Source organism: Amphiura filiformis, chromosome 16, assembly GCF_039555335.1.
Source record: "Amphiura filiformis chromosome 16, Afil_fr2py, whole genome shotgun sequence".
Taxonomy (NCBI): Eukaryota; Metazoa; Echinodermata; class Ophiuroidea; order Amphilepidida; family Amphiuridae; genus Amphiura; species Amphiura filiformis.
In genome coordinates, this window is record NC_092643.1 from 33,747,628 (window position 1) to 33,772,284 (window position 24,657).

Sequence of the window (24,657 nt, forward strand, 5' to 3'; positions counted from 1 at the left end):
TAGGAGGTGTATGGATTTAAACTGGAATAGCCCATTTTGTTGACAGCTGATCCCATCAAAGTATACCCCTTTGCAAAAGTTAATGAGCTATGACCAGCTGGTAGGAATTGATGTCATCGCAAACGATATTCATCAGGGCTTGAAAATTCATTATAATTTATTATTAATTAATAAGGAGAACTCACTGTATATATACATAAGGCCATTCCAGTTAAAATCAACACACCCCCTATGGAAGACATGACCTTAATCTCCCAAACAGGGGGTGCAGGTTTCAAATGGAATCATCCATTCATGTAACCCCATTTGAAATTCACACTCCCTGCGTGGAAGATGCAATATACCTCCAATGTAAGACATGACCTTAATTTCCCAAACAGGGGGTGTAGATTTCAAATGGACTCACCCATTCATGTAATCCTGTTTGAAATTCACAGTCCCTGTGTGTAAGATTAAGGTCATGTCTTTCATAGGGGGTATGGAGATCAACTGGAGTAACTCTTTTGAGATGCTGACAGCTAGCAGCTGCCTGTAAAGGGGCATTTAGAAATTTGTGGCTGTGGACACAGAATGTCAATTTTTTGTTTTTGTCTATGCGTGTATTCAGTGGTTGTCATATGTGACATGATCAAGGGAAATGAGTCGGATGTCGCTAATATTGATTTTGAGATATTGACAAAGAAAGTTTTACAATTCTTTTGTTTTACATTGTTTTCAGCGATTGATAAATTGACATAACTTCGCAAAGAAAAGTGGTATCAACATGGGGTTTTCAGTTTCTGAAAGCTCCAAGTGTCCTCTTTAGAAACATATATAAAACTCATTTTCGACCAGGGTCGACATGTGACACATTCCTCTTGATCATGTCACATATAGTCTTTCTCCTATGACGCCGGTCGAGTGCAGACCCGACGGAACACGCTTTTCAATTTGGAATAAATGCTAACCTCATCGTGACATCATCCAAGCAGCAAAGTTCATTTCCCATTGAAAAAGCGCTATCTGACGGATCTGCAGTTGACCATTCTGTATACAATGTTTGAGCCAGAATAGTAGTTTAGTTTGTAAGTGACAAATCTTAGACCTTGAATTCTTACCACTGCAGACATAAAGTTTGACAAAGCTTGTCAAATTTGAGAAGCAGGCTTATTATTATTATACAGGAACAGATGGGGTTGGACATTACAGAAAAATATTCTTAACATCATGAGCACTACTGACTTAATTATCGACCTCTTAGAACTAATTTGATTGGTTACAAAAAGGGCCATATCATAAATTGAGCCAATCAGAGATATGGTAAGAATAGTCAATAGGGCTTTAGGGGTTTAAGCTTAAAATTGCTGAGAGATCTAAAAGCTCTATTTTGATTGGTTTCTCAGATGATTGTATCATATAATTGACCAATCGGAGGCTCTGTAATAAAGGCCGTGGGGTTACAACTTAAATCATTATGAGGATAGTACTTAATGTATTATGAACTATATTGTACAAATTGATCTTTTCAGTAAATCCCATAATTCTTTGCGGTTAGACCTGAGATGTCGTCATTTGACGCCATACCGATGTACACATCATTTAGCGAACATCATTACTGTGCATTTGAATGCTGTGAAGTACGCAGTAACAAAGTGCGCATCAGTGTGACGACATCTCTGGTGTAACCGCAAAGAATTATGGGATTTACCGAAAGAGGCCAATCGATTTGAGCTTCCTGATTGATCAAAATTGTTGAGCAGTTGCACTGATTTTTTTCCAGAACAAAATATTTTGATTATCCCATCAACTGATCAACCAATTATATCAGATAAGTAATACAGGAATATTTTTCCAATACATCTATGAAAATTATAGCAAAATAAGACAGCTTTTCGCAATTTACTTTTTTATTTCCTTTTCTAGGTCAACGGCGACATCCCACCGAGGGTGAAGAAAGAAGCCCATGACATCATCTTGGACTTCATCCGCTCAAGACCGCCCCTTAAACCAGTAAGATGTCATTCATGGTCAGGGACGAAGGTAAAAAGGTGTACGTTTAGCTGTTCTGCCTGACCATCAATCATTTTCGCCTGTCGTTGGACCACTTGTTTCTCTACGGTCCACCACTGTGGTTTTTTAATTCACCCACCCTGGCTGTATTTCCGAATATTATCTCTCTTTTGAATTATTTCAAACATCAAAAATATTTTTAATCGTTTGAAAAAATTATTTTTATCTTTGACTTTTGCTGTGATATTACCTTTTCTATTTTTAATGGTCAACAAGTATCTTTGACCTTTGTGATGTTTACAATTTTAAAAAAATTATACGACATAAAAATGTGAGCATTAAATTTAAAGCTTGGCTGCATTAGCTCGTGTTTAGAAGGAACGCTTTAATACCAGCAATTTTCCAATATGTGTTTTGCTTTAGTGTTGATCTAAATACAATTTTCAAATAATTTATGCGACATCAAAATGTGAGCATTAAATTTGAAGCTTCGCTGCATTAGCTCGTGTTTAGAAGGAACGCTTTAATACCAGCAATTTTCCAATGTGTGTTTTGCTTTAGTGTGATCTAAATCTTTAATACAGTGCTGTATGTGTTACAATTAATATAGCTTCATGTTTGACTTCCTGTCTTTAGCTTGAAAAATAAGAAGGGTTTCTCCTGGGTGGGGCTTGATCTCGTCCCTGCCTCCTTAAAATTGTGGGAATTTTTATTGATGCCCATTTCATTGATATCTGTTTAAAAAATACAGTTATTAATTTTTGTGCAGTTTCAGCCAAAGTCAACTGAAGAATTTTTAAAGACAGAACCATCATTTTTCATAATTTGTTCTATCGCTATTGTTTGACTTATTTTGATGGCAACAAAATTCTTGCTCTTGGCTACAAGGCACCCCACAACCAGGCTCCATCAAAACTTTCAGACCTGTGCTCCAGACTGTTGTTGAATGGAGAAGGCTAAGATCTTTCAACTCCTGTTCACCACGCCTAGTGGAGCCCAGAACCAAATGGGTTCCTTTTGGTGACAGGGCATTTTCTATCTATGCCCCAAAACTGTTAAACAAACTGCACATCAAAAATAATACATTTTGAAACGTTCAATAATCTCCTGAAAGTATATGTTACAGGAGGCATATGAGCGCATGAGCAGTCACGTTTAGAGCTCCAGCACCTTAAAATGTTTTTAAATTTTGAAGCTTCATAAATGACAATTGATTGATAATTGTTTGATTTATAGTCGCCCTGAATTGCCTAATTCACCAAAACTGTTAGAGGAGAAACCCTGATAAGTTATCTTTATTTGCAATGCTGCGAATCAATGCCGTTTGTCTTGGGTGACATTGCCGCCTTAATCACTCAATAATTTAGCAATTTGATCATGAAATCAAGAAGAAAATTTATTCAGAAGTAAGCTGCTTAGTTTTGTTTTGTTTTGTGATTTTTTTCTGGGTTTGTCATTCAGTAGATGCTATAATTACACACCGCCAAAACTTTTGGGAATTTCCAAGCCTAAAGAAGAGTCTTTTTCTTAGGAAGTCCTTGTGTCCTCTTCAGGGTTTTTGAGAATGATGACCCTTTTGGTTCTTGAAGGGGAGTGCCTTTAATTTCTGGAATAGCACATGGCTAGTGTACTTTTCAGGCATGAAAACTTTCAGCATTTCAATGTTCAAGACATTCTGTGAGACGATCGCCTGTCAATCAACATAAACTCATCCCAAAAAGAAAGTATCCAGTTTGATTTTATTCCAAGTCACAGATGTGGCCTTAAATCAAAACCTACTAAAAGTATGTTACAGATATATTTTTTCCGCACAGTTTGATACCTCATTTGTTCACATCAATGCAGAATTGATGACACAGTGAACCTTTAAATGCAATCACCTCAAATTTAAAAGTTGCTGTAATTCCTATTGATTTGGTCCTGCTAGATCAAGGGCGCATCAGACTTACGTCTCACTGAGAGCATGCGCCGAAGATGTCTGGCAGTCATTGATGCAGCAGGAGGACATACCAGATATTGCCCTTGAAGAGTGAAGGGCAAAACATTAAGGAAGGAGTAAAAGAGTATCTGTATTCAATAAAACACATGAAGTGAAGTCAAACAGTCATAGTTCGTCTCTGTTATTGTGTACCTTTATGACGAATCTTGAGAAGCAGGAAAACCACATCAATAGGAATTACTGCAACTTTTAAAATTGAGGTCTTGGCATTTAAAAGGTCACTGTGTCATCAATTCTGCATCGATTTGGACAAATGAGGTATCAAACTGTGCGGAATAAATTTATCTGTAACATACTTTTGGTAGGTCTTGATTTAACCCCCCATCTTTGACTTATGAACCAAAATCAAACCGGATACTTTCTTTTTGGGATGAGTTTACAAACTATGCAATCTGCACAGGGTATTGCACTATTTACAGTCTGACCGATTTTTTTCAAACAAATTAGTATTGCAAGCCCCATTTCAAATAAAGTTGCTGCTCCTTTCCAGCAATTTCAGATTGATATAAAATTATGTTGCTAATGCAGTGTGATAGTTGGAATCATATCAATCTAAACTTGATGTAGCCACTCATAATTTTGATAGGTGAATATCCTATAAAATTAAAAAAATTTGAAAATCTATAAAAAAAAATGAAATAGCAAAAACAGCTACAGCCTGTCTGTGACCCTCTGTGTACATTCCCTCACCTTTCCATTTTTTCCAATTTTCCCATTTGGTCATTTCCCCACCTGCACGTCCATCCGTTTGAACATTTGCACACCGAGCACTGTATTCCTCATTTGGCAATCTAAAACTGTATAATAAATCCGCAATCTAAAACAGGATACTAAATCGGCATCAATATGATACTTCTGAAACGGAGAAAGTACAGGTTTGGGAATGTTTGCATAATTCAAACTACTCGCAGTAAAAGAATGTTGCAATATTTGAAAACAACCGTTGGGCGTAAATGAGGGAAACAAGTTGTACGCAATACATTAGGAGGCGAAGTGAAACTGGCACTGGTAGTGCATTGCAATGTCATCTTGTGAAGTCCAGATAGATGTGGACTTATAAAGCACACGTTTGGACTGTCTACACAGTGCAAACACTTCACTCAGCAAAAGAGTAAAAGGATTTGCGAGATTTGAAAACAACATTATGCATTACAAGGTTACAAAAAAGTTGTACAGGAAGAGCAATGCCTATCTTCCCTGTGTAGCATCTCAGAATGCTTGTGCAGATGTGATGCGGGCCATGAAAGTACCTAATTGATGTGATCTATTCTCCTGTGAAGATTGCTCCTTACTGGCCCCATGTTTCTTGATGTGCCTGACAAAAAAAATTCCAGATATGATTGAATTAAAAACATTTAAATTAACAAAAAGAGAGAGAAGTCCCATTAAGTGAAATGTTATGTTAAATGTACACCTTTTTCAAAGTAATAACTTATTTGATTGTTAATTAATCCATACCGGTATATACTCCATAAAATCTGGGTCAAAGTTCACTAACCAACATATTCTTGCAAAGAGTAAAGGGCATTGTTAATCAGTTCTATTCTGCCATATTTTGCTTGCTATAGATGAGGATTCTGTTAATCAATTCTATTCTGTCACATTCTGCTTGCTATAGCTGAGGACATTATTAGTCAATTGTATTCCGTCACATTCTGCTTGCTATAAATTGGTTGATTTGCTGTAAAGCACATCTTTCACAGTACTTTCTTTCATAGTGGATGAGGTGTATATCAAGTATACACAGAGAAATCCACTTAATGGATTTAAGAGATTTGTTTTCGATTTGAGTCTCGAGAATGTTCTATTTGTCTAGTCCCATTTATAAAAGAAAAAGTTCATTTGCAGCAGTTGGCTGTCTGCTATATTTTTAACAGATTGCAGACTAACTGACTGCCATGCCAACACAACTAAAGCAGAAGCTATAATGAAAGACAGAGATAAAAAGACTAGTTCGCGTCTGAAATTCTGACAACTAGACAGAAAATGCCATACTGCGCAGGTCGGCAACCAATCATGGCACGCCTTTGCCCTGACGTCAGACGAGATTTGGTCTTTTTATCTCTGTCTTTCATTATAAAATATAATCTTGTTGTAAGAGAACAGAATTTATGTCAGTTTAGAATAAAAAACATAAGATGCTACTGAAACAGTTGCTTTATATAGTATCCATATGTGACTTAATCCAATTCATCTTGACATCGTATTGGGCGGTTTCAATTGAATTCCACACTACCTCTGTGAAATATTTTGGAAACATCTTCTACAGGGGAGTATGAATTTTAAATGGAATGAACACATGGGGCAGCTCCAATTTCATTCCATTGCACCCTCTGAGAAAGATTAATTCAGCCTGAATCTTCCACAGAGGGAGGATGAGTTTCAAACAGAGTTAGGTAATGTGCTAATTCCATTTGAAATTCATACTCCCCCTGTGGAAGATATTTTCAAAATCTCTTCCACAAGGGGAGTGTGGAATTTAAATGGATTAGCCCAGAATCAAAGTTGAGTTCAAGCAATTTTGAAAGGGAGCAAAATATTGATACTGCTCACTTCCTTTCTTTCTTAAAGAAGCCCTGCCAGAGCAGTTTTTCTGGGGTGAACTAAACCTGCCTTGTTATCAAATCAATCGGTGACAAGGTTATCTCTGAATTTGACAGGTGCTAATTGATGTTTTAATGTTATTGCATCAATTAGCACCTGTCAAATTCAGAGATAACCTCGTCACTGATTAATTTGATAACCAGGCAGGTTTGGTTCACCCCAGAAGAAGTGCTTCTGATGGGGCTTCCTCTTTAAATGTTTCACAGTACTAATTTCCCTAGTTCACACAAAGCTCACAATTGCCCCCAATTTGCACAGAGTACTAACATAAGTCTTGAACAAAGAAGAGTGTCACGCTTCTGTTTTTTAATGAAATTCTGCTTGATTGTTGTGTCACCCAATTTTGATTGATCTGATTGTTTTATTTTAAATCAGATTGCTCTTACCATCACACTTCTCTTGCACTATGTTGCCATATTGTAGCACACAAGATTGAAAACAAACGAGTAAAGCTAATTTATACTACATCGCTGAGGGATAGCGATTGGTTTTCAGCCAAAGAGGTAGAGGGCTTTTTGTTGTGTTGGGAAAAGCATGCTACCTTATTGGTCAGATACCTATTGCTCGTCGCTCAGCGATGGAGTATAAACTTAGCTTTAGGCTCTGATTGGTTGATTGAATCAAGCCATAAAATTTATAGACTGATCACTTAAGCAAAAAAGTTGCACCACTCTAATAAGAGCATGTGTGCGTTGGAGACATGTGCAAAAGTATTATTTGATTGGAAAAGTATATGTTGTTTTGAAGACCACAAGTTATACCCCCCTTATACACTGCAATTTAACCTCAGTTATGTGATGTAAAAAGTCACCTTGGAAGTGCAAAGAAGATTGAAAGACAAATCATTTGCAGAAAAAGGCATACACATCTTATATATCATGGCAGCAAACATTGATGGCAAGACTTTTCATGGGGGAGCTTCCCCCCATTCAGGATTAGCATGATTAGTAACCTAACTCTTTCAACCAAAGTATCTTCATTGCACTTCCATGACACTAGTTTTTCTCTCTGACTATATTGTGCCGTTTTCTTCCCTTTTATATTAAATATTCCGTTTTCTATTACATATTCACCTTATTCTTGAAAAACATCCGTATCGATATTTCATTTAATTTAATGCAGTATTAATGAGTTTTCTAATCCGTACTGACATTTTTTATATAAGTGAAATGTTTATGTTTTGTATGTTTTTGTTAACAAGAAACTTGTGATAATTGCTAAATAATATAATTTAATGGTAAAAAATTACCAAATGTATCTGTGAAAATGAACTATTGGTGTTGGTGATGACAATGATGATAATCGTAATAATGCTAATGTAGGCTTATAATAATGATGATAATAACAAAAAGTAGGGGGGAAAATGTAGACAAGGAAAGAAAAGTAATGCTTCATGTAATGTGGAACTGGGAACCTCCACAACGCAAACACACACCCCACACACACCCTACATGTATTCGCCTCCGAACATGGACACAGTTTAGGACTATGCAAACGTGGGCATCTTAATCTGAATTCAATCGACGTACAGATTACGTTTTCCACCATTTTTGTGCATATTTATAAAAGATGAAATTTTACCTAGCAACTGCAGATGGTATTTATCTAATGCACGATAGAGGACATATCTTGCAATTGCATGCAGTTGTAGTAGTTTGCAGACCTCCGAACCGAGGATGGTCTGCTGTTGCAGAGGGGTCCACGGTTTAAATGTGAAATATCATGTGTGTGTGCTCATTTGTTGGCAAACACACCCCCACCCACACACCCCATGCGTATTTGCTTATGTCCAAGGACCTGAAAAATTCCAAAAGTTCTCTGTATGTCGGTGTGTTATTATGTCAAGTCCACAAGGTTAACGCTCAGAAAACGATAGCTATAAAGGGGGTAGGAGGATATAGGATGTTTCCCGAGGACTTGGGTTTCAAGGATGCACGTCTTGATCTTTATTGGGCACAAGATCCTCATTATGTCGGTGTGTCGTTCAGTTAGAGTCCTCGGAAGTAATGAAAGGCAATTGCCCACACCCCCAAACTTGCCCCATAGGCCCATACATACTATTCAAAGAAGTGCAAGAACTAAAAAGCAAATTTGATAATCATTTTTGTCATCCACACAGCTGTACGATGAAGAACTTGATGAATCGGTAACGGCTTAAAAAAAACACACAAGAAAAAACTGTTAATTGTGTGCTGGTTTGTCATAATACACCTACAGCTTGCTAGCTTGACCAGTGTGATCTTTGCTGGGGTGGGGGTCAGTGGGTTGGGAGAATACTAATAGGGGGGTTATGGGGAGGGGATGAGGAGTAATTGTGTAAGGGTATGTGATAGTGCAACAAAGCATACCAAAAATCCTAGAGAAATCTTAACTTCAATCAGTTGTTTTTATTTTTGTGAATTTTTAGTAATTTGAGCTTTGTCCTTCAATTATTATTGTTTGTAAATAAATTTTGATTCCTGTGTAATATTTCAACATTGTTGAAAAAAGTTTATTTCCCCCAAAATTAAGTCAAAGAACACACTGATAAAATCTGATTCTGTTGATTCTGTCCAGTGTTCCTGTAGACCTGTGGTGAAAAAATTGATTTTTTTTCCATTTGCAACTACTTCATTTCATTATGAACTTTTTAATTTTGTAAATATTTTGCATTATCTGAAATTATCAATGTTTGCATGTTTATATACATGTGCATTTTATAGGCGCTTTTCGTATCCTTCAAGTAAAAGAAATATTTGAACTTTATTAAGGATGGGAGGGATATCATGTAGAATTCGCTGTCGTAGTGCACGTTAGTAACCATTGCTTACTGCTCCAAGCCTGGGCTCATACACCTGCTCCGAATTTTGATATGACATAGGCTTTGTGTTGTGATCATCTCGATCAGTGGTTCGTAACAAAGAAAGCGTGATCCAGTTGACCTGGCAACGGCCGTATTGTAACGTGCACTACGACAGCGAATTGGCTATATCATGCTAGTGAAATTTTGTTAGTATTTTGTTGGATTTCATCTAGGCATATTAAATCTCAGGGGGTGTAGGGGATGAAAGAGGGTGATGACCTGTCTACCCCTACCATTGTTGGTGGCAGGGGGAGGGGGTCAAGTACACCCAATTTGAAATTCATGTCTTCCGTAAGGATACATGGATTCTAACTAGAATAGCCCATTTTGCTAGGCTTGTCTTGACCAGTCAAGTACCATGCAGCCTCAGCTTGGTCAATGCAGACTTACTTTAAGGATACACAAAGCTTGTTTGCATGCTGCATTCTGAGCCATAACATTCCATTTCACCAATTATGCAGCATGTTACTAAAAATAATCATTTCATGCACTCAATTAAATCTTAACAATTTATACATCATCATCATGTGTGTTTTTTTTAACTGAAACTCAATCATGTTTACATACAAAAACACAAATTACAGATTTTGTTTAAAACAGCTCTTATTTACTCATTGACAAATTTGAAATGGGTCTGATTATAGAATTTCATATATTTTGCAAAGATTCGGTTGCATTATTCTGCAGACAATTGTATTCAGTTTGCTAATCAAATCAAAAGCATATTGTTAATTGTGTCAGGGTTAGCACTCAGTGCTTTACTCTTTAGGGCAAAATGACATCTCTGTACCCAAGGATTTTAGAGTCACCGCTAACCCTGAATTGAAGTTCGGATTTCATCAACTAAATTTATTCAGTTCATTTTAGTTCTGCTCATTAAGACTGCATGTATGTTTTACTACCCTAAGTTTATCATGAAAAGGTTATGCGCCTACTTCCCATCTAGCGCCACACATGTTTTGCCATATTTGTTTGCTCTAATCCTGATCAAATTGAACCCTACCTGAACCTAACCCTGGTAACTAATTAACCTTTAACCTTTCACCCCAGTCTGCCATATCATGTCACATCACATAACCAAGTAGATGACACAAGCCACTCTGTGGAATATATTTGCATGTGAAAAGTAATACACTTGTATGTTATTATGAAATGACTGGGCTGCTCCAGTTGAAATTCATACACCCTCTGTGGAAGACATGATTTTAATCACACACACAGGGGAGGCGGATTTCAAATGGAGTCACCCATTCCAGGTAAACCCATTTGTAATTCACACTCCCTGTGTGGAAGCTGAGATGAAAATGCCTAATTTTCAACACAGGTAGAAGATTAAGGTCATGTCTTCCGTAGCGGGTATATGGATGTCAACCGGAATAGCCCATGAACAAAAGATTTCCTTTTGTTCCAAAATCAAATGTTTATTCCCACTTCAAAATTTTAAGATGAACCCGGGAGATGAACTTCATCTTTCTTTTAGGGGAGTGACTCTGCATCTGTAGGATGTGGACTTGAAGGAAGATAGGGACTTGGGAGGAAGATAAGGACCAGGGAATCCTTGAATTATTTTTCAGTTGGGATGTTTGGCTTGAGCTGCAAAACCCTAACCCATTTCTGAGGGCAATGTTGCTGAACATATGAACCCATGTATAAGGATTTGTTTTGAAAAGAAATATCCACTGGAGCGACGCATCCTGGTATGCATCATATCCCAATGATAGGGACTTTCCATAAATCTGAAGTTTTTGTGATTGGAACTTGAGAGAAATATTGTATTCATAATTATTCAAGCATGTAGCACAGACTAAATTAGTCTCAAATTAGATTACCAATTGTAGCATGTTGTCATTATGTCTTGTGACAGTGATAATGTTTGTGCAATGTTGTGTGACAACTATTTCTTTCAAATACAGGAAGGTATAAAAATCAGATTCTCTATATCCTCACCAGTTGTTTATGGTAACAAAATAATTTAGGGTCTTCTAGAATGTTCAGCAATGCATTTCAGCACATGCTAGTGTGGTGCATGTGCACCTATTTCAAGCATTTGTGATGCTTTTTTTTGTTGCAGTTTTTGCCTATAACACAGATCTGCCACATATGCACATTAAGGCTAAATACCTTTTTGGGTTTTATGTGTAGTAAAATCTGAATTCACCAGAAACATTGGTGTTGCATGAATGTGATGATATTTAAAGCGGAAGGAAAAATTATGCTCCTTGACTTGCTTGCCATAAATTGAATTTAATGATGGGATATTTATTCAACTATTTGTAGCATTATGATATGATTGTTACAGGTCCATAGACTGAAGGGTTACTGTCTAAAAACCTGATAATATAAGCCATAACCTTTACGCTAATCCTAAATGTCAACCTAATTCTAACCTATAACCTAAGTTGTAATCCTAACCCTAAACATCAACCCAAAACCTAACCATAACTCAAATCCTAACACATACCCTAACCTAGCCTTTATCTACAACACTAATCCTAACCTGAATGCTATCCCTAACCCTAATCCTAACTTAAAATGCCTAAACTCTAACTTTAACCCTTTCAGGCTAATGACCCTTAGGACTACAAGGTGTATCAAAATGATTGGTACCCATCAATTTTGATGTTTATTGAAAAGCCTGCCTCTTCCAAATACAGCATTGGATACTCTTGAAATGTCCAGAATGTATAGTTTATGATTTGTTTTACAATTAATCTACAAACTATCTTGATCTTATGTTGAATTTTGATGTGTCATGGCTCATTCATTATCAAAGAAAACTGATGGGTACCAATCATTTTGATACAGCTTAAATGGGCTGTTCCCGATATGATCACATTGATCCAATGTACATTTGATTAGCATGGCTTCTAACAACTTTCTTCAGTAATTAGACAGTACAGTGCTAATTATGCACATTATGTGGTATGCTGGTGCTAATTGTTAGACTGACATCAAACTCTTACAAAGCTATTGCAGACTTAGTGTGTTGTGTTAGTGCTAACTGCTAGACTCTTACAAAGATATTGCACATTTTGTGTGGTATGTATGCTAGTGCTAAATACTAGACTGGCTACCAGCTCTTTCAAAGCTATTGCACACTTTGTGTGGTATGTAAATTAGTTCTAACTACTAGACTATAATCAAATTAAGTATTTCTTGGCCACACTGGAACATGCGTGTTGTGTCCATGTAGTGTACTAAGCGTGTACGGCAGTACGTCCATGTAGTGTACTAAGCATGTACGGCAGTACGCAGTGTAAGGCGCGTGTATACTTTCTTCTGTACCACGATATTTTCGTGTGTAAATCGCGGAGCCATTAGCATTCACAGTGTTCCAGTTTGGCCAAGAAATACTTAATTTGATTATAGCTACAAGCTCTTACAATGCTATTATTCACAATGTATGGCTGGTATGTTATTGCTAACTGCTAGACTGGGAATGAGCCTTGTACTACTCGATGTTAATGTTACAATGAGATTGTTAACCATTACATGATTGCTTTACTCAACAGCTGATGGACAGACCTGACATAGAGAAGGATAAATTACGGAAGATAAGTCACCATGAAAGGCTACTGGAAGACATCAGAGCACAGCCAAAGCTTCTGCCAGTTTCACAGAGGGTTTTAGGTATGTCATTTAAATTGGTTGTTTTAGTATAACACACAACTTTTCTATCCAAATTAGCTTTTAACCAGATCCCCTGGTGATTATTATAAGTCCAGTCATTGCAAAAGCTTAGTGATCGCCCCTTCTTGGTGACCACAGTGCAAGGCCACTGTTGGCAAAATTTGAATGGCCACCTCTTCTCAGTGACCATAGCAAGGATCTCTTTTCCTGGTCTGTTTTCTTCTGTCCTGTTTTTTCATTGTACTTCTTTGCCCCCCCCCCCTATTTTGTCATTGATCCTTTAAAATGGTGACACCCAGGTGTGGATCACTTGCCATCCGAGTAAACCTTAAATAGATGGTGTTCTTGTGGATTAACTACATGAAAAGAATACGCCACCCACAAATTATATACTGGCAGGAAAAGTATGTTGTTCTAGTAAAAGCACTGTGGCTAGGTCCGTAGTCTGGAATTATTTTGGGGAGGGGTAGAATTCTGAAAAAGTTGATTTTTTGAGTGGATTTTTGAAAATGTGGACTTTTTGAAAAAGTGGACTTTTTGGGTGGATTTTTGAAAAAGTGAACTTTTTGGGGTAGATTTTTGAAAGTGGACTTCATGGGCACTGCACAAAATTGGGTGGATTCTGTGAGGGAGGATTTTGGGAAATTTTGTGTGATCTTGGGCCAATTCCGAATTCATTATATTTACATAAATCTTTCATGTTCTAATATCCTATAGCCAAGAAACCCAAATTACGGAGTAGGAGGAGGCGATATGGTTCAGGCAGCGCTGGAGACAGTGGCAGCGTATCTTCAGACATTGATTCATCTTCAGATATGGATTCATTTGATGAGTCGCCAGAGATCCCAAAGAGGAAACTGAAAGCAGAGGTTATCTTGGATTGGTCAGATGATGTAAGTTTCTGATTCACTTTTGCAGAAAAGAAAATCGCCTGTATGTTCAGTGTAGTCAAAACAACATACTGAGCATGCATGCTATTTGATGTTAGAATAAATATTTTAAACAGTTCTCTCAACAAAATAGTGACTTATACTTTAATATTTCATCACCACATCTGTGGGACTTCATCCGAATTGTGACAGGAGCAGTAAAGCTATTTTATTTTTTTCTGCCAAATCATTCAAGTATAAATTCAACATTAATCTTACGGAAGGCTTCTCTGAGGCTCATTTATTATTGCGAATTATTCCGTTAAAAAGCACTTTGCAAATCCGGGTGGTAGTAATACTACAGATATTTGCGTCGAGCGTACTACGCATGGACCACACACTTGGGCACTAACACAGCTTTTGAGAATTGACCAATCATTGTTTTCGGTTAAGGTCGTCGCTTGGCAAGGTCAAGCTGGTTTGGTCATGTAGGTTGTGAGATTGTGTTATTCCACGAAAAGTACGCTGACGCAGAAGGTATATCCTCTCATGATCGAGAATTAGATATTTGCCTGTAGCAGTCATAATTCTGACCATAATCCATCTTCTTATCCTAGCCCTACCTAGCCTCAACTCAAACATAAATCATAACCTTATTTCTTAGCTTTCTCCACGCGGGTGTCAAGCAGACGACAAGTTTCAAATTTTTTCTGAAATTTCAAAAATTTCAGAAATGTAAATTTTCATGACCATATTTGGAATAAACATAATAAATGCATTAAAATGAGTACAAACAAGCCTAATATTGGTTCATTGGTTCTTGAAATAGCTCTTGATATTTTGAGAAAATGTCTCAAAACTTGTGTTTTATGTTGACACCTATATGGTTAGCATGCAGAGCATTAAACTCAGGGAAATCTTCCTGCCTTCGTCGGGGGAGATCAGTAATATTTGTCTTAATTGATTTAAATACATGGGCACCGGAGACTACCACACTTTTGTTTAATTTGATTGTTTCATATTTTGCAGGATGACATGTTAGAAACGATAACCATACCAAACATACCAAGTTCTCTACCGACATCTTACCATCATGATCCTGGAGATGTGTTTGAGCCACCAGCGGTGAAAAACAACATGTATGTGTACCCAGAGAGGCCCAAGGATCCGGACCCATCAGTGTTACCGCCCAAACCCAAACCTACCGTCATACCAAAACCACCATCAAAGAAGTTGTCTGCCATACATTTTCCCAGCATTGATTCAGGTAAGGCGAGAATAGGTATGCCAGTTGAAATACATACACCCCCTATGGAAGACATGACCTTAATCTTCAACACAGGGAGTGTGATTTTCAAATGGGGTTACCTGAATGGGTGATTCCATTTGAAATCTACACCCGCTGTGTGGAATATTAAGGTCGTGTCTTTCATTGGGGGTTCACAGATTTCAACTTTGGCGGTGCATGGATTTCACCTGGAATTGCCCAGTGTAAACTGATTGTTGTAGTCTAAACCTCATGAGCACTTCTGCCTCTAAGAACTATTTTTATTGGTTACAAAGAGAGCTATATGATATATTGAGCCAATCAGATATATGGTAAGATAGTGGTTAAGCTTAAGAGATCTAAAAGCTGTATTTTGATTGGTTACTCAAATGGGTATATCTTGTTATCAACAAATCGGGTACTCTGTAAGAAACGTAGTAGTAGGGGAGAGCGGGGAGTGTTCGCCCTAGGGGCAGGTTCGCCCACCCCTTGTTTCTCAGCACTACGGCTATCGGGGGATTTGGTGATGGTAAAATTAGGTGACATAGGTCATTATAAACTTCTCATATTAGCTACGCGACATATAGGGACGTGTTCATCAAACTGCAGCCAAAACAAAAAAATTACACCAAAACGTAATTTTTTGTTGCATTAATAATGTTGTATTATCATTGATACATAAATACAGATGGTTTTAATGGAAATCTGTGTTGGGAACATATGGGATTTCTCACAGATTTAATGCAGTTATAAACTCCTTATTCGATTTGTATTTTGCATACCCTGAAGAAAATACAAAAATGTGCACAAGGGCACGTTAAGCCCTTTGAGGATGGGGCATGTTAGCCCTATATCTTCCCAGGCGGACTTACCCCAAACTGGAGGGCGGACCTGCCCCATCAGCGTATTATGCAAAATATTGATAATTATACCATTAAACAAGGTAAAACTACTGAAAAGCATGTTTTTTAAAGTTATGTGGTATCAGTATTACTCATACCACCATTTATGTCCTAATCCATAATCTCCCCGAAGTTGTAAACATGATACGTTTCAGCTCACTTTGGACCCCTACATTTTACCATGACCCGACCCCTGCAACAAATTTAGTGACTCCCCAGAACAGAATGAATGTCCTGTATACTCTTGCTAAATGTTTGCATTGAATATGTTATTGTTATGCAATGTTTAAATCTTTTTTGTGATTAGGGTGAACTTACCCCCACCATATATGAACCTGCCCCAATATGGGGCAAGTTAAGCCACTTAGCAAAAACTTTTTGTTTGATCTATCCTGTTGCTATTGTAAGGCCTATAGTTCTGGGATTGTGGTTGTATATAGCTAAGACATAGGGCTTTCACAAGGGCTAATCAGGTCATCCCTAACCTTAAAATTGACATCGCTAGGCTGGTCAGAAAAAAATAGGGCGAACACTCCCCGCTCTCCCCTACACATGGGGTAAAATTCCTCAAATTCAAGATGTATTTGACATCTTAAAACACAAAACATTGGTAACCACTCTTTTTTTAGAGTTATTTTGGAGATGCTGAATTCAAATCTGACTGTCAAGCTGTGTTTTGACCCGTATGTCCTTCAAACTGAAAATTGTGAAGTCAACGATTGAAGTTGCTCCAATCAAAACTGAACCAATTTTTTATCTACATTTAAGAATTCAGAAACAGAATAGTTCACACTTTCTGTGATGTAAAGTTACTGAGGTAGAAGGTATAGTTTGGGCAAAAGCCATTTATTCTTTTAGTTTTAAAATTATTTTTCACATACCACATTACACAGACAGCAGATATTGCAAACTATTTTTTTTTTATATCTTTCTAAGCTATTCTGTTCTGTTAATATCATCATATGTACATTTTTCGACAGATCCTGGTTCACCCGATTTCTCCACCTTGCCACCTGGCGTCACCAGCATGGATGCCATCGTCCCTATGGAGGAGTTCTGGTTAGGGGATGCGGTTGAGGAGGAGAACGAGACGGTATCGCCACTGACCGAGTCCAAACCCTTCATTAGGGATGACCCTAGGAGGCACAGTATAGGGGTGTGTCAGTCACAGAGACGAAGTGTCATGAAGCATTCAAAATCTTCTACACCAACAGTAAGTGACAACAAGTTTCAAATGCTTTTTGAAAAGCTGATTTTGAACTTGTGCCACTAAATAAAATTGAGAGTAAAGCTTTATTGTAATGTTAAAACTGATAATGAAATATAATCGTTCATAGACCCTTCAGTTATGACTGGTTGGGGGATGACAATAAAGAGGATAATTCACTGTGATTCAACAAGTGGTTTCTTGCTTTGTTTTAATTTTGCTGAATGGGGTAGATGATAAGTGCTGGGTGCGTCAACGAACTCAAAAATTAGCGCAAATAGTTGGAACATACTCAAAGTGAGCTGGTGCCAATTTGTACGCTCTGTGTATGCCCAGGTGAACTTGCGTATGTCTGGTGTAAAATAACAAACATTAAAAAATAATCTGATGGTAATGTTATGAATCAGTGTGGTTCTGATCTTTAAGAGTCTTCTTTTTTTCTCATCCAGACGGAATTTTACGCAGCACCAGCACACTTGTCATTAACAGTTGATGAAGTGATTCACATACGGACAGTCCTTGTGAAAGCAGAACTAGAAAACTTGAGAGTCAACCCTAAATTGTATCAGGCTGTGTCAGCAGAAAAGGTAAATATGATGCAAGTTGCAAGACTTAAATGTTTATACACAATTAGTTTCCCTAAAATGACTTTTTTTCCCAAAAAATTTATTTTTAGAGAATCGTTATTGACAAAATAATAATGATCATCATTTTCATGTGTGAAAGAATGTTTGATGTTATCCACATCACATGTTGGTAAAAAATATTGAATACCTTCGGCATTCCTAGTGTCCTCTATCATACATAATTTGGGTAAATTTTGTAATCACATTCTTTCAGATTTTCAAGAAATGTTTGTTTGTTTGTTTGTTTATTTCTTCTTTATATACTGGGTCCATATTCAGGGGAAAATTTAAGTATTCCCCTGTTCTTCCATATGGCCCAGTTTCTATAGAGAAGTACATTCACCCGTGTTTCTCCAAAAGAAGGATTGTTCCATTTCACTCGCTAATTTCACCTCATTGAGCTACATTGTATTCCATTTAATATCTTTCACAGGGGGAGTATGAATTTCAAATGGAATGAACATATCAGGAAGCTCCATTTGAAACTCACCCTCCCTCTGTGGAAAATTCAGGTAGAGTCTTTCTCAGAGGGTGTATGAAATTCAAATGGAGCTGCCTAATGTGTTCATTCCATTTGAAATTCATACTCCCTCTGTTGATGGTATTTCCAAAATCTTCCACAGGGGTAGTGTGGATTTGAAATGGAATAGCCCAATTCTTTCACCTTGTGATGATTATATTTCAAGCATAATACATTCGGGAGAAAGTTTAAATATTTGAATATTATCACACACCAGAAATACTTTTGTTAAAACAATTGCTTTACCTCAACACCATGTACAAAGCCAATCAATTTGTGACTGTATTATTTCTTTTGTTTTTTTCCCTATTCAGGTGTGCTTCTCGTGTAAAAACAAATTCCTAATATTTAAGAAGAAGCACAGGTGTAAATTGTGTCAAAGGTAAGAAGTTGATCTTAATTAAATAAAAATGTATAACCTTAATAAGGCCAAGGAAAAATACTGTTATATGTGACCTGCTACCATGAAAAGAGCGTGAAGTCGCAAGTTGGTCATTTCAAGACATCCTGGCTGTTGAGTTGATGTGCTTTGTTTGCTGCACACCTGTACAAGCCAGTAGTATGCCCTTTTTGTGAATGGCCCATTGTGCCCCATTCACAAAGTACATACAGACATAGTATTGACAATTTTTTTTTGCTTAACCAAAAGGAGTGTCTTGCAGGATTTCCTGAACATGGTTAGCTACATTGACAAAACCAGCTTTGCATTGCAAAAATTTGATAATGCTGCCCTCTACAGTCAGTAAAGGACCATTTAAGGTTATCTTGGGTTTTGTCGGTCACTATGAGAAAACTACAAACATTGATTGGTCATTATCTTTTTGTACCCTTTAAAATGATGAAGAGAGCGCTGCCACTAGAAGCTAACATCCTCCATAATTTGGATGAAAAACTGGTACATAATTTCTCAACAAGAGCTAGGGATGGGAAGGACTGTTTATTAGAATGCTGTGTTTACAAAGAGTGAGATGATGATTTACTATTCTAAAATCTTGGCAAAAAGTACTTGGAACACTTGGCACACTTGATTGAAATTCCATACAGAATTTGTTATGATTATGGAAATAATGTATATTCTGTTTTGGAACAAACATCACATCTACAACAATGATTACCCACCCCCTCTCCCATCAATTAATGTTTGAACACTATAGCAAACTGCTGAAGTCATTGGCATCACCATTACCCAACATTGCATGGGGAGAGTGGTGTGAGTTTTCCGTTCTTTACACGAAAATGTTCGAAGCCTTTTATCCAAGATCTTAGGTTTGTTCTTTACCATTTTTACTCTGCCTTTTACTTTACAGATTGATCTGTTCAGTGTGTTGTAAAAAGATGCATCTGCCACACGGCCATTTCCTGCAGATACCAGTAGATTCCCTCAGTCCTAACACGCCCAAGAGGAGAAGGAGGAAGAAGAAAGAATCAGATTACAGAGGACCAGAAACAGCGGAAAAGTTTAGAAGGTAGGTAGATAGAAGATATAGTCTATATATCTACCTCGAGTCACCGGCACTAGCTTTGAAGTTCAGCGTTGGTTTAGCATGGTTTTTTTTGCGTGTACATATGCGGCACGTTGATGGTGCACATAATAGTATGTACAAGCATGAAGTAACGCTAAGCTAACGCAGAACACGCTGAACTTCAAGGCTAGTGGCGATGACTCAAGCTAGATATATGGACTATAGAAGAGGACTTTTGATTTATTGAAAACTGAGATGGTGTTATTTTATTGTCAGCCTTTTGTTTACACTTGAGTTCTGCCGTTGTTTAGGCAAGTCTCTTAGCATGGTGGATTTATATTTAAAACAGCATACACATAGATGTGCGCAATGTAAATGCCAAGTACACTTGGCATATGGTGTGCAACGTGTGCTCAACAATGTGCCTACTTCTGATCGCATGCACTCTGTTTATCACATGAAAAGAACAAGCAAGGCATTGTAGCGTGGTGAACAAATGAAGTGTCATAAGTGCAATAGCTGCTTGTGAACATTTGGTATCTTACAAATAGTATTTTGTGCTCATCTACACATGGCAGCTACACATGGCAGCTATTGTACTTACCCACTTCTGGCACTGAGCAGTCGATATTTCATGATGTAATGCAATTAGGGTTTGCAGTATACAAGTTACATCTGCAAAAAAGTTCAAAGGAAAAAGTGTATACTTGTATTCTTATGTGAATTTTCTTTGGCGTGTTATTATTATCAAAATCAAATAATGCAACTTCAATTGTTTTTTTCTGTTTGTTTTCTGTTTGATTTGTGCTACCAATTTATTCTGTCTATTGGACTATTCCAGTTGAAATCCATACACCCCTATGGAAGACACAACCTTAATCTCCCACACAGGTGGGTGTAGATTTCAAATGGGAGTTACCTGAATGAGTGACTCCATTTGAAATCTACACCCCTGTGTGGGAGATTAGGTCATGTCTACAGGGGTGTATAGATTCAATTGAAATCTACACCCTCTGAGTGGGAGATTAAGGTCATGTCTTCCATAGGGGGTGTATGGATTTCAACTGGAATTGCCCATTGTTTAATATACAGTAACTATAATTCAGTTTTGCAAGTAGAATTAACTATATTCTTTATAACACATGTTTTCTCTAGTATACAAATATCTGTACCATTATTCACCTTGTATGTTGTAACATCGAATGCCTCATTTGTTTTGTTTGTTTTTCTTCTTTGTGTGTTGATATGTATAGTAAAAAGCCTCCATCCAAAAAGAAAGTAACGTAAGGACAGATTTTATTTTTCACACCTCTCATAATCATGGTGGCAGATTTCTGAAGGCCACCGTATATTGCGACGTTTTTGCGGGTGTTTTACCGTTGCGACTCGCGTTTCGGTTGTCTGCAGTGCTCTTCTGATCTTCCCGCTCAAGTGATTAGCATTGTGTGGGGCTTTGTTCGCTTTATCAATGTCTTCTGCAGTGGGAGGGCGCTACGGACAATTTTATCTGCTGCACAATACATTTTTTACGTCTGTTGTAATGTCAAAACACCCGGAAAACATTGAGTATACGGTGGCCTCAAAGCTTTTTACTACATGTGACCTGGTCTGTTGAAACCATGTTATTTCAGGGCATTAAAGTTAATTTTTTATTTCTTCCGTGGTCGGGGTATGCGCTGGTGATCGGCGATCAAATAGAAGTGGCGAGGTCTCCTCTTATACGTGCCAACGACCAATGGGTAAACCATCTTGTTACCAAGACTGCTGATCAGCCAATCAGCATGGCCGGTCAAGTGCGGATCCTCATTGTGACATCATCCAAGCAGCAAAGTTCATTTCCCATTGAAAAAGCATTATCCGACAGATCTGCAGTCAACCATTCTGTCATGTATGCAATACGCACAGCTCCGAACATGAAAGAAATAAAAAATTAACTTACGGTTTGACCATTTCAATATAGAAGTAAAAGTTACCTAATTATATATTCTATTTGAAAACCATACTCCCTCTGTGGAATATTTTAGCTAAATATTTCACAGAGGGAGTGTGATTTCAAATGGAATACCCCATTAACACCTGTCCTGACTGGACTCAACAGACCTTTCTGTCACATTGGCTTATATATTGACAATAATAGTAAATTGCATAACTCATAACTATGGCCAAATAATTGGAAACCATTCCCCCAAGGGTCAAACATTTAATAATATGTTCAAAATTTTCTCTTGTTTCACATTATTGTTAGATAAAATGGATTTTTAAAGTCTAAAAATTATTGCAGGACTTTATGAATTCCAGCTTGTGAATGCAACATAATTATGTTTCAGAGAAAGGTGCAAGATTGGCTAACAATTTGATAATCAATCATGACTACTGAAATACATGATTAACTACCATAGCAATAGGTTTAAACAATTTTTGAATATATCTCCCTACACTACAAGCAGGTAGGTTGCACTCATCACCTGTGTATGTCTGCAATCATAGATTGAATATAATACCGCTCTTTTCAAAGATTCTAACCTCACAGGAGTGATTAGCATGATATGAATATTCCATAGAATTACAATCCAGGTCTTTATCCCTGTTCTTTGACATCAATGGTTCAATGCAGAGGTACCGTGTGAACGTACTAGTGCAGTGTGATATATTCAAAAACTGTTCAAACCTTTATAATTGCTATGGCAGTAAATCTTGTTACATCATCACTTCTATGGTGAATTACAACTCCTATTTAACATTGCATGTTACTAAACTCTTTCATTACTTATCCTGCACCAACTTGCTCATACTAGCAAGGCCGCCCCCCTCTGGACTCCACTAAAATCTTGTAGAGAACAAATGGTGGATATTTACAAAATAAATTACACAGTATTTACTCCAGAGGACCTGATACCTGCATCTTAACACCAATTGGTGTTGGGATACAGGTATCAATCCCACCTGAGTAAATGCTGCATAATTTATAAATATCTACCAGAGTAGGGCCAGAGTGAGGCGTTCCCACTACAGTGAGGCTGGTTTGTGCACTCATACCTAAGAAAGTTGGTGGTCAGCAACACTACTGTAATCTCTTTCAAAACTGACAGCATTAAAGCTCTGTATGTACACAGAATTGGCAAATGTACCCATTTTCAAATTTACCAATGCAAAAATGGAGACTGACTGACTGCTAGCCCTAAGGCTCACTAGTCACAAGGTTCGCTAGTCCTAAGTTTACAAGTCCTAAGGGTGGTTAGTCCTAAGGTTCGCTAATCCTAAAGTTTCGCTAGTCTGAACAAAGTTTGGCTAGTCTGAAAAATAAAAAGGGTTCACAAGTCTGAAAGTTAGGGTTTGCTTTAGAATTAGGATACTAAAACTTTCAAACTTAACATCCTAACCCTTAGAACTATTGACCCTTAGGATTAGCGAACCTTATGACTAGCAAACCTTAGGACTAATGGACCTACATGACTAGCATTTATTGATTCGTAGAGGCTAACAGGGAAAATCAATTTTTTTCACCCATTTCTTGGGTTTTGATTCCACAAGACGACTTTGTTAACTAACAAACTGCACCATGCTGTCACAGAATCCATGAAATGATATGTAATGGAATTTTGTTTATTTGTTTTTGTCTATTTCGTTATGTGTTTTATTAAAAGGAATTCTAATTCTGGGTATGTTCTTACTCATCTTTCAATTCTAGCTATTACTAGATACTTATATTGAGCAGTTTATATCATCTCTTTTCAGCTCCGCTATTCAAATGGAAAATCTGGACAATTTCAACCCTGCAAACTAAAGTTGAATTTATACTATGTCGTTGAGTGATAGCGATTGGATTTTGGCCAGTGAGATAGGATTTAATTTTGTTGCGTTGGGAAAAGCGAGCTACATTATTGGCCAAATACCAATCGCTCGAAATACATTCAGCTTAATTCACTATTTAAGTGACTACTCTCATCCCTTCAATACTTTTAAAGCTATTCCAGTTGAAATCCATGAACCCCCATGGTAGACATGACTTTAATCTTCTACACAGGGTGTGTGAATTTCAAATGGGGTTACCTGAATGCGTGACTCCATTTGATATCTACACACTCTGTGTAGGAGATTAAGATCATGTCTTCCATATATAGGGTGGAGTTTTAACTGGATTAGCCTATTGTTTCAAAGCAATTTAGGAGGTAAAAATCAGGCCTGTAACCAGGCCTCTGTAATCAACAAAAAGTCCACATTTTAGGACAAAAAGTCCACTTTTTAGGACAAGAACAAGAAGTCCACTTTTTAGGGTAAAAGTGTGCAAAAAGATCCTAATTTGAAAGAAGCCCACTTTTTAAATGTAAAAAAAAATCAAGTTTGGATTTATGCAAGCAATGTTTTTTGAAAACATTTTGGAAATTCCACACTCCCTGCACAAAATATCCAGGAATACAATTTGCAAGGGATGACTTGTCCAGGACATACATTAACATCAGGCATATTTAGCATGGCTTTCATCTCTAACATAAGGTCTTTATTCCCAAAGGATATCATATGTATATTTTCATGCTGGGCTTGAATAACAGAGTGGCGGCACCATTATTTTTATTTGGGGAGGTGGGCATTGAGGGTAAAAATGAAAATATTTGCCTAAAATTTGGCCTAAAATAGTGGAATTTTCAGTGACCTTTGTTCTAACTGGAGATGCCTCCATGGGGTGAAGGGGTATAGAATAACAAAGAGTTTCACTCTTTCACTTCACATCTTTGTTGCTT

General features: G+C 37.3%; 1 protein-coding gene across 3 annotated transcripts in view; it reads left to right on the top strand.

Moving 5' to 3' along the window:
- Nucleotides 1-24,657, top strand: part of LOC140135900 (protein spire homolog 1-like) — a 129,680-nt gene that overhangs the window by 103,354 nt on the left and 1,669 nt on the right. Inside the window, exons 7-16 of one of the 3 annotated variants that reach the window (XM_072157565.1) lie at nucleotides 1,903-2,019; nucleotides 8,712-8,738; nucleotides 12,947-13,064; nucleotides 13,782-13,957; nucleotides 14,963-15,200; nucleotides 17,083-17,315; nucleotides 17,759-17,896; nucleotides 18,770-18,837; nucleotides 19,763-19,921; nucleotides 21,172-21,201. In XM_072157565.1, coding sequence (XP_072013666.1) covers nucleotides 1,903-2,019; nucleotides 8,712-8,738; nucleotides 12,947-13,064; nucleotides 13,782-13,957; nucleotides 14,963-15,200; nucleotides 17,083-17,315; nucleotides 17,759-17,896; nucleotides 18,770-18,837; nucleotides 19,763-19,921; nucleotides 21,172-21,201 — 1,304 coding nt within the window. The remainder of the gene's footprint in view (nucleotides 1-1,902; nucleotides 2,020-8,711; nucleotides 8,739-12,946; nucleotides 13,065-13,781; nucleotides 13,958-14,962; nucleotides 15,201-17,082; nucleotides 17,316-17,758; nucleotides 17,897-18,769; nucleotides 18,838-19,762; nucleotides 19,922-21,171; nucleotides 21,202-24,657) is intronic. The other 2 variants (XM_072157568.1, XM_072157566.1) reach the window with 2 other exon arrangements.